At 35.6% G+C, this 15,076-nt stretch overlaps 1 protein-coding gene across 4 annotated transcripts in view; it reads left to right on the top strand.

Moving 5' to 3' along the window:
- Nucleotides 1-14,494, top strand: part of LOC133558869 (arginyl-tRNA--protein transferase 1-like) — a 100,952-nt gene extending 86,458 nt beyond the window's left edge. For all 4 annotated transcript variants that reach the window (XM_061910002.1, XM_061910001.1, XM_061910000.1 and 1 more), the window contains 2 exons: nucleotides 2,041-2,161; nucleotides 10,855-14,494. In XM_061910002.1, the coding sequence (XP_061765986.1) occupies nucleotides 2,041-2,161; nucleotides 10,855-11,033 (300 nt within the window). In that variant the 3' untranslated portion in view covers nucleotides 11,034-14,494. The remainder of the gene's footprint in view (nucleotides 1-2,040; nucleotides 2,162-10,854) is intronic.
- The last annotated feature ends 582 nt before the right edge of the window (nucleotides 14,495-15,076 follow it).

The raw sequence follows: 15,076 nt of genomic DNA, 5'->3' as shown, positions 1-15,076 counted from the left end.
TTTTCCCAATTGTTTTTTCCCTCATTCGTATATTAAATACCTTGTGATGACTCATGGTACTGTAAGTAAAACAATGCATCATATTTGTTTTAGTCTTAATTAGGGCTGCATCAATTAATCGATTAATTGGAGCTAATGAAAATCTATGAAATAAAGAATGCAAGGAGTGTCTGGAACTTTTAAATACGTAGATATATATCTTTTTTTTAAATCCACAAATATTGAAAGTGCCTTTTCAATTAAAAAAAATCATGGTTATAGCAAGCAAAACATATTTTGTTTATTTAAACTCTTAACTCTCTCCTAAAATACGCTTTGAGGCTATAAAGTGTGTTTTATCCAATTCTATTCAACCACAAATGTGATTGTGTGTGTACTAAGACAGCAAGGGCCTTTTCCAGGTACCTAGGTGTTTACAGCGCCATCTTGACATGTTTGTGGGAAGCCGTATGACAGAACACAGATCCTAAGTAATGAGGTGTCTTTCTCTTCTTCCTCTCTGTTTTGTCTGCCCGTCACTCATTTTTGCTTTTGCCCTGCAGCTGTTTTTGTTCAGCATGGATTACACTCAGTCCAGAAAAGTTTGGTTAAAAACAAACTTGTACCGATTTCAGATGCACTCATCACAATGTGCATATGTTTTCAGTTCCTGCTCTACTTAACAGACAGCGTAAGACCCAATAACACCTAAGACAAAGAGAACATAGCTTGAACAAAGATTAGAGCAGGGGTCACCAACGCGGAGCCCGCGGGCACCAGGTGGCCCGTAAGGACCAGATGAGTCGCCCGCAGGCCTGTTCTAAAAATTGCTCAAATAGCAGCACTTACCAGTGAGCTGCCTCTATTTTTTTAATTGTATTTATTTACTAGCAAGCTGGTCTCGCTTTGCTTGACATTTTTAATTAAGAGAGACAAATATCAAATAGAATTTTAAAATCCCCAAAAATATTTTTAAGACTTGGTCTTCACTTGTTGAAATAAATTCATTTATATTTTTACTTTGCTTCTGATAACTTTCAGAAAGACAATTTTAGAGAAAAAATACAACCTTAAAAATGATTTTAGGATTTTTAAACACATATACCTTTTTACCTTTTAAATTCCTTCCTCTTCTTTCCTGACAATTTAAGTCAATGTTCAAGTAAATGTATTACTTTTTATTGAAAAAAATAATAAATATGTTTTAATTAAATTTTTCATTTTAGTTTCTGTTTTTTCGACGCAGAATATTTGTGAAATATTTCTTCAAACTTATGATTAAAATTCCCCAAAATTATTTATCTTTGTTAAAAATTTAGCTTGGTCCAATTTGATATATATTCTAACAAAGTGCAGATTGGATTTTAACCTATGTTAAACATGTCATCAAAATTCTAAAATTAATCTTAATCAGGAAAAATTACTAATGATGTTCCATTAATAATTTTTTTTATTTTTTCAAAAAGATTTGAATTAGCTTGTTTTTCTCTTCTTTTTTCGGTTGAATTTTGAATTTTAAAGAGTCAAAATATATTTCTAAAAATATTTATCTTTTTCTATATATATTTATTGTGAGAAATCATTATGATGATCAGTGTTTCCACAAATATAAATATCATTAATTATTAATAATAACATAGAGTTAAAAGTAAATTGAGCAAATTGGCTATTTCTGGCAATTTATTTAAGTGTGTATCAAACAGGTAGCCCTTCGCATTAATCAGTACCCAAGAAGTAGCTATTGGTTTCAAAAAGGTTGGTGACCCCTGGATTAGAGTCTCATCTCGCAACCAGCCATGATTTTTAAACCTGGGTTACCTGCAGGGTCAGTTTATAACTTAAGTAAAGTTTCACCGTATACAATCACTGGCTTTGTGTGAATTGTTTTTCCCAGGGTTAAGCTAAAGATTGTCCTCATGCAGTACATATAAATACAAACAATTGTATTTATTACAAAATACAGTTTGTCATGTTTATGTTTAAATGTATTGCATGTACAATTTCCCTCCAAAAGTATAACTATCACCAACCCTATTTGTGTTTTTCTTATATGTTTTACAGGGACAGTACCGACCTTCAGACTTGCTCTGCCCAGAATCCTATGTCTGGGTACCCATTGAGCAATGCCTTCCACATTTGGAGAGCTCCCGCTATGCTCGTTTCAACCCAAATCTTGATGAAGGTAGTATTGCGACTGTTTTTATCTTTCTCATGTTATCATGCAAAAGTGTCGAGTGTTCCTTTGTCACTTAGACCAGGGCTGAATTGGACAAGATTGATTAATTATAAGAATAGGTAAATAGAGGGAGGCAAGTACTGATTGTCCTAATTTTAGAGAAATTAAGGAGCAATGGAGAGGGCAGGCTGTATCTATAAAAGGAAAGAGAGGTACTGTAAAATACTAGATTGACAAGAAAATAGAAGGGTAAATGAGATTTTATGAAAGTAGATAGGCAGCTAATACTGTATGTGCCTGTAGTAAAACCATACTTAGTACTCAGTCCATGTAAAGGTGGGCAAAAAAATCTTCTCTTTCCGCTGTTCAAGTAGCCAGTCTGTGGCAATGATATTTATATATTTGTAGGCATCGATTGCCTCATTTGTTCGCTGATATTCAATTAGAAAATTCCTTTTCTTTTTAATGCTAGGTTTTCTGAGGTTTCATGGCTCCAACTACAAGAGAATTATAGAAATTGATAGACAAGTCAGCCAGCCATTGACAGTAATTTAAGGAATTTGTTGGCCCGATAGGGAAGTCAGACATTTCCATGTCATTCATAGCATTAAACCACCAGTAAGCACAAACACAGAGAATGTGTCATGCTCACAGTTTATATTCTCTATGACATGTGTATGTTTGTGATGCCTCTTTTCCTCCATGGACTGTTATTCTTTGCCAGAAATTGGCATTATTTCAGGCATCGCTGTCAAAACTCGCTGTCAAAATGTTTCAGTGTTGGCTGTCTGGATATTTAGCTTTCAGGCGCTGTTGTTGCCAAGCTTGTGGGCTTGGGCAGCTGCTGGTGCAGTGGTTTCGGACTAATCCAGAAATACACCCAGTGGTGTGACCAAAATGGCCTTCCATAGGTCATGACAGCATAGTTTACAGTTTTGGCTTGGGTCCTACCTAATGGTGGTTCACAGATACATAATTTTCTCCTCTGAATTTCTGGCTAATCGCCTGTTAATTTTGAACCCATGCATGATTCTAAACCTCACTCAGGGATAAATAACATTGGCTATTTAGAGAGGTGTGTGTGTAAAGAGAGCTTATTCAATGTTTAAAAATCCATCCAAAAGCAGAGCACTTGGATTAGTTTGCTTAAACTTCAGGTGCCCTAACATGGCCTCTTATAAGTGTCCATGCCATATTTAATCTTTCTCACAGTTCATAGGAATTATCTCACACATTCGTTATCAATGTTTATTTGAAAGAGCAAGAACCCAAGACCATTGTCCGTTCTGCTGCATAAACACTTAAATAAATGTTTGTCTGAAGGGGTCAACCCCTGAAACTTGCGTGTATTGAGCACGCGTCAACCCATAAACGCAAAATGTGCCACATGCACAAACCATGACTTTCAAGATAAAATATTTTTACGTGCCTCTCTTTTGGCTCCTTGGTATGTGTCTTTTACATGTTTTTTGTTATAATGACATCTTTTCAGTGGATGGTGGACTCACTTCTGCCTCCTTGCTGTATCCCTTAAACTCATATTATTAGCTTTACTATGCAACCACAGCAAATATGTGTTTAATATTTAGTCTCTCTCCTGTAGCTAAATCAGGTAACCAAAGTATTAGATGCAACTCTCTCCACATTGCAGTGCACTTGTACGGTACTACAACCACAGAAATAAAACAATCGAAAATATTTCTAATTCATTTATTTGTTGGATTATTTGACTGGGACTATGTATAATATTGTTTCAGGACATATTTCGGAATAGTGTCTGTAAAGACAGTGAAATATTATACAAACAAATACCTACAGTATATGACAATTTCAATCTGAGATTTACTTTTGACAAGGCAGAATTTTTATTTTGTATGATCCTATCAAATCATGCAAGTGGTCTTTAGTAAGGGTGTCAAAAATCGATCTTACTTATGATTCGTAACGATTCTTAATCGATTCAAATAAATCAAAGATCTATGTTTTTTTTGTTTTAATCTGTCTTGTTCAGTCATCTAGGCAAATTGTATTGCTGATGTAGATGCCCATCTCTGCTGTACATATTTACTTTAGAATAAAGAAGTGTGGTATAATTCTCTTGTAGCCTGATTTGCATTGGCTTTATTACATATTTGGGTAGAACTTTAATAAACAAAACCAAGTTTCGGTAAAGTAATACTGTATATACATTTAAAAGAGCTGTATTCAGTTTATTAGAGAAATGTAGATAATCATAGAACTGGCACACAACATTGTTTAAAAAAAGGTATAGAGAATAGATTTGAATCGATAATTGATTCTGAATCGACTCAATACGCCCAAGAATTTAATCCAATCAAATTGTGTGGTACCCAAAGATTCACAGCCCTAGTTTAGTGTATAATCTAAAAAAATAATCTTGCCATGTAACATAAGACTCTATTTTCCTGTATTGTGCAGGAAGTATTTTTGATCTAATGTGTAGATATATTAACCACGTAAAGCTAAATGAAAGTTTGCTGACACGATAGCTGGATCAGTCAGTAAAAGAGATGTCTCCCTACTAAACTGACATCTTAGCTTTTTTCCCTTTAATACAAAAACCCCGCTTAGATGGCAAGGATGTCATATTCAAATAAATATTCCATGGCCTATCTTTTACACGCACCCTGTGTTTAGCAAGTGTTCTGAAAGTTTGAGCTGAATGACAAGAGCGAGGAGCGTGGCGACTGGTGAGGTCTCAACGCTCCGGCCCTGACCCTCTCACTCCCTGCTCGACCCTCACCACTCCTCTTCCCACTGACCCTTGAACCCGGATGCTTAAGTGCTGTGACCAAAACGCAGTATGTCATTGAACATCCGGTAGATAGTAGAGAAAGACGGTCTGGAGTTACTCAAACTGAGGATGGTGCATTAATAGGGGACATTGGAGAGCAGAAGCTAAGGGAAGTTGTTTACGTTCGCAGAGGATGTTTGGGTTGCTACAAGTGTGAGGAGGCGAAGGGCCTTGTGGCTGTACCAAGCTCTGTTCTGTAATCAAGTAGAGGTTAATAGCGTATCTTAAAAGTAAATTGCACTTTTTTTCATTTTTTTTTTCACATTACTTATGAGAGAGAAAAACACGTACGTCTTATTTTAATACAAAAATAAAAGTATGCCCAGAATAGAGCCAAAGGGAGCCATAAGTCATTGCGTTTATTCTGACCATGAAACCCAAAAGTAACCATCCAAAAAGCACCAACAATAATCCTTTTTACATTTTGTGACCTGAATATTAACCAAGTATTAGCAATATTGTTATTATAAATGCCAGCGTTAAGGACCTACATTTAGCGGAGCATTGATCAGAGAGAGAGACAACTTCCTTCTGCTGCTGTATTGACATCATCAGCTAATGCGCTGCTTTTCTCCTCAGAGTTTGTGAAAATGTATTTTAGATTTTAAACAATGCCTTTTTTTTAATCCTTCACGAGAATTATGATTCATTCTTCATCTAAATGGATTATATCAACATTCTATTGGTAGGCATCCCAGTGAGAGCAGAACTTGTACAGTAAGGTATGTGTAATGGTGCTATCTCTCATGAAGTCTGCATGAGTTGTAGTTAGTGATGTTGTTTAAGGAAAAAGTGAACATTGTGATAAATCTATTAAAATTAATATGTCAGCGTATGCTTAAAATTAGCAAAATATGTAAATATAACTTGTGAATGTGCCTGTTACTACATTACTGATACATATACATAAATACTTTATCAATGGTTTTTATACAGTGTGTAAATAAAATGTTGATGAAAGTGTATGGATGTTTTTTTAAGCGCTATATAGGCAGGTTAGAGCAACACCCATTGGCTCCATTGTAAGAAGATTTTTGCTCGCATTTATTTACTACTTAGAGTGCATTAAAAAAAGAAGAATGTGTGCTATATAGCCAAGATTCCAAAACAAATGCAGTTCACATTTAGAGCTACATGTAATTAATGTTTGAAAATGTGGCTATAGTCTTAGTAGTCTTTGTTCATGTGGTCACATCGTGGCACATTAGCCCCGGAAGTAGAAAAATCAGCTGTTGACTTGGTGGGGTGTTTCGTGAGGACGTAAATTATAAAGTCCTTCTTGAGCTGACCACCTTGTTTAATCATATTTCACTGCTTTTCCGAATGGAAATACTTTTCCACAAAAGTATCCACAATAAATCAACAAAAAAGCAGTACTTTTGAGCAGTGTTCATGGACTTTATTTGACCTGTTCCCGTCGTGGTTGACCTCTGCTGTAAGTAGTACATTTTAAGTAATTATTTAAGTGGCTTGTCACTCAAAGAATGAGGAAGCCAACTGAAGTTATTGCTGTTGGAATGTTTTTTTGTGTGTATGCCAACAAGTCTGTTGAATTAGTGTGTTTACATGACAAATTCAAAATGCTGATTTATTTCTCTTTAACATCAAATACTTCTAGCATCAAATATTCCATGAATCTGACTCAGCATATTTTAATATGCAAGAGGCTAACACTACGCTTCCTAAGCAAGGCTAATAAAAACAAAAAAAAATAAAAAGCAGTAATCCACGGTGTGGTTTGAAACTCTGTTGAAATTTAAAAATTAAATTGGAGGGAGAAATTGAAAAGTTAGTTTGCATGATTTTTGCAAAGTGGTTGGAAGCTGTATCTGATAATTTAGCAGGTTTAACGAAGGTCAGTATGTTTTCACGTCTTTATTGTAATCGTGTAGTTCTTTATTTCATACAAATATTGCTTTAACACCCCCTACAATTGCACTCAAATGATTCATCTTCATTGCATTAGGGACGGCGTGGTGCAGTGGGAGAGTGGACGTGCGCAACCCGAGGTTCCCTGGTTCGATCCACACCTAGTACCAACCTCGTCACGTCCGTTGTGTCCTGAGCAAGACAATTCACCGTTGCTCCTGATAGGTGCTGGTTAGCGCCTTGCATGGCAGCTCCCTCCATCAGTGTGTGAATGGGTGTGTAAATGTGGAAGTAGTGTCAAAGCGCTTTGAGTACCTTGAAGGTAGAAAAGCGCTATACAAGTACAACCCATTTATCATTTATTTATTTATCATTAGTTGTCTTTTGGCTTCAAGGCTGGACACCGTAAGTCCCGCGCATGATTTAAGTTTCTTCTTGACGCAACTATTCCACTTATATAGGATTTTTATTATTAATATGATCATTTGTGTTTGTTTGTTTATTGTAAGCGTGACAAATACATTTCATGTACAAAGTTTTAATGATAATTTTGGGTTCAACTGTACCTTTGCTGAACTACTAAATTCCCTTAAGGCTAAAATGGCTTGACCTGAAAATCAGATCTTTCGTCCAGTAGTATAATATGGCTTGCCATGCTGTAAGAAAAGCACAGGAGTGGCTGGTGGAGCATAACAAAGAGTTCAAGACATTTTTTTTTTTTTACCTTAAATTTCCCCATATCCTGCTCCAATCAAATACCAGTGGGATACCTAATGGCAACGGAATGTTTTTTTTACTGAAAACCAAGAGTAGATCAATGTCTGTGTGAATTGCAAAAATGTTCAAAACACTCAAGCTGTGTTTACTCTGTGGAGTATAGAACTCCGGAATGCTTTTTTTAAATGAGAAACAGTTATGCCACGATTAATAGTCTTTGTAAACAAGCACTTTAAAGAAGAATGATCTTCTCCTGCAGTATTACAAAATCAAAAAGCAATTTTGGAATGTTCAGAACATTTTTTGTTAGATATTTTGAAGAAAGGTGTGAATCACAATGAGTATTGGAAGATGATTAAAAAGACATGAGCGATTAGAAAGTTTAGCTGTATTTCTTACTTAATACAATTCAATCAAACCTGGTCAAGTTTGAGGTTTTTGGGGAAAAAAACTGAACCTGATTTATTTTTGTCTTTGGACCGTGTTCATAACTGTAACGATGGCGTTGGTTGCATCGGCACATAGTTTGGCCTTAAAGTAAGTTTATGAACATGTGTGCTGACAGTACCTGCAAACTGGAACGAAGGGAATTCATATGACCCCATTGATTGCAGTTTACCTGACACATGAAACATGACGAATTGGGGGGGGGTATCTACTTAAGCCGCTAGACGGCAATACAATGTTTAATATCTTAAAATGTGTTTTGTGGCAATTTGACCACAGCATCAAACCTGCATTGCTCTCACAGGAGATCCATCAAGGAATGGCGCCATATGAATCCCTTCCCTACTGTAAACATTTTTAAAACCTTACTCATAGTCATTGTAGCATAGAAGTTTTCTGACCAATCAACAAGCCAACTTCCACTTACCGAAGTGTACCGCTGTGACTGGCCAACCTAACATACTGGGTCTTATAAAGTGGGAAGCTTTTGGTTGGATATTTTGAACCCCCTGAAGATGGAAATGCAGTAAATGCATAATTTCTATTGAAATTATTAAATTAAAACTAAATATCGTAGTAGGATAGGATAGACCTGTATTATCCCACAATGGGGAAGGTATGTGGTTACAGTGCAGATGCAAAAAGTTCACAAAAAAGTATTAAAAGTAGTGCAAAAGTATTGAAAGAGCCAACTTTTATTGTGCAGTACCGAAGTGGTTTAAACGAAAAGGTTAAATAAAAACATGAAAACCAGAAGGAAACGTTGAGGTACATAAAAGAGCACAAGGTTGCTGCCACTAGCTGTCACTTCAGCAGCGCCATTCTTACATGTAGCAACAAAAGTAAAAACGCAATGAAAAACTAAAAATGATTAATAAAGAATACGTTTGGCACACATACGATTGCACCAGCAAAAACACTGCACTTTTTTTAAGGATTTGTGCCTATTGTTTAGAGGCCTTATGAGAGACGTGACAATGGATGTTATTTTTATTTTTTTGCATTCAAATTATTAAATAAATTCGATCGAAAATCCACTTTCAAAGGAGTTTATGGTAGCTGCACTATTTTGCCCTGCTTTGCATTCCAAACACCTCCATTAGGGTTGTATATACATGGTGTAAATATATATGTAATGTAGTAACGGGCATCTATAATAACATTTAACATTTATGTATTTTTTATCATTTTAAGCATACGCGGCATATTAATCTAAAAAAACACAGCACGATGTTTGCCTTTTTTTGTTCATCACTGATACCTGCTCACTGCAGACTTTGAAAGCCAAAAAATATAATAAAGTATCACTCACTGTCCAATGTCTGCTGTCATTAGGTTGCCATTTACTAGAATGTTCATACAGGTTACATCCACATTTATTTATTTATTTGTCCCCATTTAAAAGAAGAATGACCATAAGTCTCACAAAAAAACGGGGCGGCCGGGGTGGTACCAAGCGTCTTTTCATGACGTTCTAGCCATTTTTTGGTCCTAAATGGTTGTCAAACTGTACCAACTTGTCGGATTATATCCTCAGACTTCTTCTGTCTAGGTCAGGGGTTCTCAAACTTTTTTCAGTGATGTACCCCCTGCGAATTTTTTTTTAGATCAAGTACCCCCTAATCAGAACAAAGCATTTTTGGTTGAAAAAAGGAGAAAAATAATTAAAATACATCACTATGTCATAAGTTTCTGATTTATTAAATTGTATAACACGGGAAAATATTGCTCATTTGTAGTGGTCTTTCTTGAAATATTTGGAAAAAAAGATATAAAAATAACTAAAAAACTTTTTGAAAAATAAACAGGTGATTCAATTATAAATAAAGATTTCTACACATAGAAATAATCATCAACTCAGCTATTTTCAGAATATTAAAAAAAAATCTCACGTACCCTTTGGCATACCTTCAAGTACCCCCAGGGTTTTGCGTACCCCCAATTGAGAACCACTGGTCTATGTGAGAGGCATAGTTTATGATCTACAATAAACTTTCAGGGAGCAAGGAAGCGAGGAAACACCTCGCCAGTCGATCATGCCGAAATTGTACACAGGTTTGTGGTCACAGTGCCGCTATAAATAGTTTGTCTGCATTAGCGCTTATAATAACAATATCACTAATACTTTATATTAATATTCAAGTCACGGAATGTAAATGGACTATTGTTGGCAGTTTTTGAATGGTTATTTATTGGATTTCATGGGCAAAATAGAGGACCTCCGATAGGCTCCATTGTATGCAAACTTTTATTAATGTTTATTTAGAAGTTACAATGCATTAAGAAAATCCTTCCGTAGTCATGTCTTTCATAATGATTGTGAACGATAGGCAAAATTCCCCCCAAAAAGTGCAGTTCCCCTTTACTATTGAGTTGGCAGATGTAAGACTGTTCCCTGTTGTGAGCTACCTCCTACTTGTCTTGCTGGCGTCAGCTGTGGGTACTTTGGCTACGCCGCTCTCTCCAGGAGGTGAAGATTTTAATGTCATAGAGAAGGTCGTCATTTTTCACCCTTTTTCCAACCACCTCTCCAGAGGACAGCTCTTAGCTGAACATGCACTTTTGAGATTAGCCGTGTTTTCACAGGTTTAATAGGAGCTGGCAGTCTAATGAGATGCTGAGTTTGGCAAAGGAGAGGGGAACAGAGCCATGTAAACAAGGCAAATTAACTAGCGTGCACTGCCATGACTTTGGGTTGATGGCAGAACGTAGTTGGTGTTGTCGGACAAAATTATTTTCTGCTTCTCGGAATAGTAAAGTAACTATGCCAAGTCACTCAGAGGTGAGTCATCGACGTTAGGGAAACTTGAAGTGGAAGTTGTTTTACTCTGTATTTTGTGTGTGTTTACAGGAGATGCCCAGGTCCTGAAAGATGTGGGCAGAATTCTGGTGCTACACAGGCGGACCGTCATGCCCTACAAAGTCTACTCCAGAAAGCGAAAAGGCTCTTCAGATGAGACGGAGGTTCGGGAGTTTGCTAGCTTAGTTGGCCAGAACTGTGCTGAAAGGATCTTGCTCTATAGAGCCTAAACCTGAAGAATCTTGTAAAATCCACCTCCCAGCAACAGTCTGTCACTTTACCCCCATTTCCACTAAACAGTACATTTACATTTAGACATGTTATTTTTATATTATCAGTTTATCCTCTGTTGTGTACCTACAGTATTGATATTGTGGAGCTAGTACAGTGATTGGTTTGCTAAGTAGCAGTGAAATTGTTATTCTTGTGCTCTAGTAAACAGCCAGGAAAGAAGTAAACATGCAACATTGTTTCCCCTTTTCCACGCTTTTTTTTAATAAATATATAATTCCACCTAAGATCTATTTTGCAACCGTTTCAAGAAAAGGACAAAACACAAAGGGAACTGCACCTTTTTTTAAATTATCATCTATAACAGGGGTCACCAACTTTTTTGAAACCAAGAGCTACTTCTTGGGTACTGATTAATGCGAAGGGCTACCAGTTTGATACACACTTAAAAAAAATTGACAGAAATAACCAATTTGCTCAATTTACCTTTAATAAATAAATATATAAATACATATTAAACAAATGGGTATTTCTGTCTGTCAATCCGTTGTACATTTTTTTTCCTTTTACGGAAGGTTTTTTGTAGAGAACAAATGATGAAAAAAACATTTAATTAAACGGTTTAAAAGAGGAGAAAACAGGAAAAAAATTAAGATAAAATTTTGAAACATAGTTTATCTTCAATTTCGACTCTTTAAAATTCAAAATTCAACCGAAAAAAAGAAGATGAAAACTACCTAATTCGAATCAAATGAGAAATTTGAGAAATTTAAAAAAATAATTTATGGAACATCATTAGTAATTTTTCCTGATTAAGATTAATTTTAGAATTTTGATGACATGTTTTAAATAGGTTAAAATCCAATCTGCATTTTGTTAGAATATGTAACATTGGACCAAGCTATATTTCTAACAAAGACAAATAATTATTTCTTCTAGATTTTCCAGAACAAAAATTTTAAAAGAAATTCAAAAGACTTTGAAATAATATTTAAATTTTAATTCTAAAGATTTTCTAGATTTGCCAGATTTTTTTTTTTAATTTTAATTCTAATAAGTTAGAAGAAATATTTCACAAATGTTCTTCGTCAAAAAAACAGAAGCTAAAATGAAGAATTAAATTAAAATTTATTTATTCTTTACAATAAAAAAAAAAAAATACTTGAACATTGATTTAAATTGTCAGGAAAGAAGAGAAAGTGATTTAAAAGGTAAAAAGGTATATGTGTTTAAAAATCCTAAAATCATTTTTAAGGCTGTATTTTTTCTCTAAAATTGTCTTTCTGGAAGGTATAAGAAGCAAAGTAAAAAAATAAATGAATTTATTTAAACAAGTGAAGACCAAGTCTTTAAAATATTTTCTTGGATTTTCAAATTCTATTTAAGTTTTGTCTCTCTTTGAATTAAAAATGTCGAAAAAAGCGAGACCAGCTTGCTGTAAATTAATAAAATTTAAAAAATAGAGGCAGCTCACTGGAAAGTGCTGGTTTTCGAGCTATTTTTAGAGCAGGCCAGCGGGCGACTCATCTGGTCCTTGCGAGCCACCTTGGGCCCGCGGGCCCCGCGTTGGTGACCCCTGATCTATAAACTCTTTGTGAGACAAAAGCACGTTTTTCTCTTAACCTGGCGTTCTATATGCAGGTAATGCGATTAAATAAAGCAAGAGGAGGAGCTTTACAAACTATATTTTATAACCTTGTCCTAATGAGTGCCAGACTGGAGGCCAACAAACATGTTAATGATCAAATCGACACATTTGCCTCCACACACCACAAGATCAGGTGTTGGTGTTCCACAAATGAAGTGTTTGGTGGAAATGTGACTTGTCAGTCTCTTTACTCTTCATTGATCTTTCTGCTGCTTCGCTCTTAATTCTTGCTCATTTTCATTTACTACAACTTCCTGTGTGATCCTATCAATGTAGCCCTTCACCCACAGGCCTCACTCAACAGTTACTGTATGTCTTTATTATACTTACTAGATGCGACACTTGACTCAGATCAGTCCTTCTCAAAGTCATTTTGATCCTGTGCACGCTGAACTAGTGATATTGGCAATAGACACACAGAAGTTAGAATGTGCTTGTTGATGCTGCATTGACACTGCTCCAATAATTTGTAATGTGTAAAAGAACTTTGTAATCCCCAACATTGCATCCCTATGCGTTAAGCCACTAGGGGTGTAACGGTATGACATAATCATGTTTTAGTCTGTACCTCGCTTTTAAGGTCCCAGGTCAGTTCATGTTCTGTAGTGTAGAGTAAGGCAACACAATTAAAAACATAAAACTGCTTAACTTTTGCATTTTTAGATTTTGTTTGAAGAAAATATCGTTGCAGACTCTGGTTTACAATGTTACTGTTTAGGATTGGGCAACAATACAGTCAAAGTACAACAGTAACCGTTTGTCCTGATGCAATACTGACATCAGATATCTATCAAATGTTATCCAAAAAAGAAAAACAAGTGTTGGGTAATATCATACCGCATCTAAAATCTCTGATACAAATAGTCCTCCAGTGTGTTTATTTGTGAAAAGATGGACAGCAAGTTAACCGCTAAAATTCCTCCAATAAGCACACAATGTTGATTTTTCCTTTTAGTGAGGTCATTTACAACAGGTAAATATGGTAGGCTATAGATAGCTAGGAGTTAGCTGCTACATAACAACTATGCACACAATAGCACACAAGCTAGACATGTTATAAGTGTCATTAAACAATATTGCAATCTAACACATCACATTTGTAAATACAAACAAGTATCAAATAATTATATATTATTCACATATGCAAAGTCTCCAAGGCAGAAAATCAGATTCGAAAATATCCAATAACAAACGTGTCTGCGTCTTTCAACTTTTAACTTGACGATTTAATGTAACCAATAGGTTGCCAAAAATAATAACACACTACTTCAAAAGTGGAAATCTGTCATAAAGTTAGTGTTTTTCATATCTACCATCGTTCTCTGAGTAATTTCCTGTGATCAAACTTTTTCTGACATTCCACACTACATAATAGGTGTGCAATGATCAGTGTTGATATCATATCGGGTTGATATCGGTATTGGCCAGTATTCAAGGAATATGAAGCTTTTTTATTTTACTTGGTATAAAAAGTAAAGTAAAAATTAAAAGTTGTATACCCTACACACCTCTAGTTTGAACAGTATTTTATTATTTTACAAAATACAAATTAATGACGGAAAAGGTTCTGGACTCCGAGCCAAGAGTCCTGCTAGTCTAAGGCTGGGCTGTGCTGTAAATGCTTTTAGGCACACTCGTAGTTGGTACAGACAAAAACACAATGCATGTACTGTTATACCCCTATAAACCACATTATTACATGTTTAACTGTCTGGCCTTGTATTTATACTCATAGTAACATGTTTTTCTTTAAATATCAAATCATTGTTTATTAGTAACCCAATAAAGGGCTATTTTATGCCTGTTGAACAAGGGGACTCTGTTTATTCAAATAATTGTTGGATGATATCTAGGCAGTGATTTACCTTTTTTATTTTTTTTAAATGTTGCATTCGTGTTTTGATTGGGTCTCTGCTTGAAACTGCTATCCATCCGAGTAATCCTACACAGGTTCCAACCTGCGTGCTACAAACCCATGAACTCTCCTTTCAAAATCAAGCGGGCAAGAATAAGTCCTTAGGAATTACCACTGATAGACAAGCTAATTCTGCAGGAATGGATCACGGATTCTGGCGAATGGCCTTGGTTGGACTCACTGAATTACTCCCACATCAGGTGTGCTTCACACACACACACACACAAACGTTTCCATCACTTCACACAACAATGGTTGTCTTTCTTTGAATGCCAACAAATTTGAATGCTTGTAATTTACTCTGCAATATTGCAATGTTTTCTTTTTGTTCCCAACAGTATTTTAAGACTCAACCACAAGGCTGTGTCCCTCACACACACATTATCCTGGCACTGTCATGAAAAGTTAGTCTTGGTGGAAAAAGCCTCGTTAGTGCTGTGGTGTACTTCCTATCAAAATAAGTGACTCTGACGACTCTG

The sequence above is a fragment of the Nerophis ophidion genome, linkage group LG09, assembly GCF_033978795.1.
Source record: "Nerophis ophidion isolate RoL-2023_Sa linkage group LG09, RoL_Noph_v1.0, whole genome shotgun sequence".
In the NCBI taxonomy this organism is placed as follows: Eukaryota; Metazoa; Chordata; class Actinopteri; order Syngnathiformes; family Syngnathidae; genus Nerophis; species Nerophis ophidion.
Note: the sequence above shows the minus strand (reverse complement) of the source record. Positions and strands in the feature narration are given on the sequence as shown.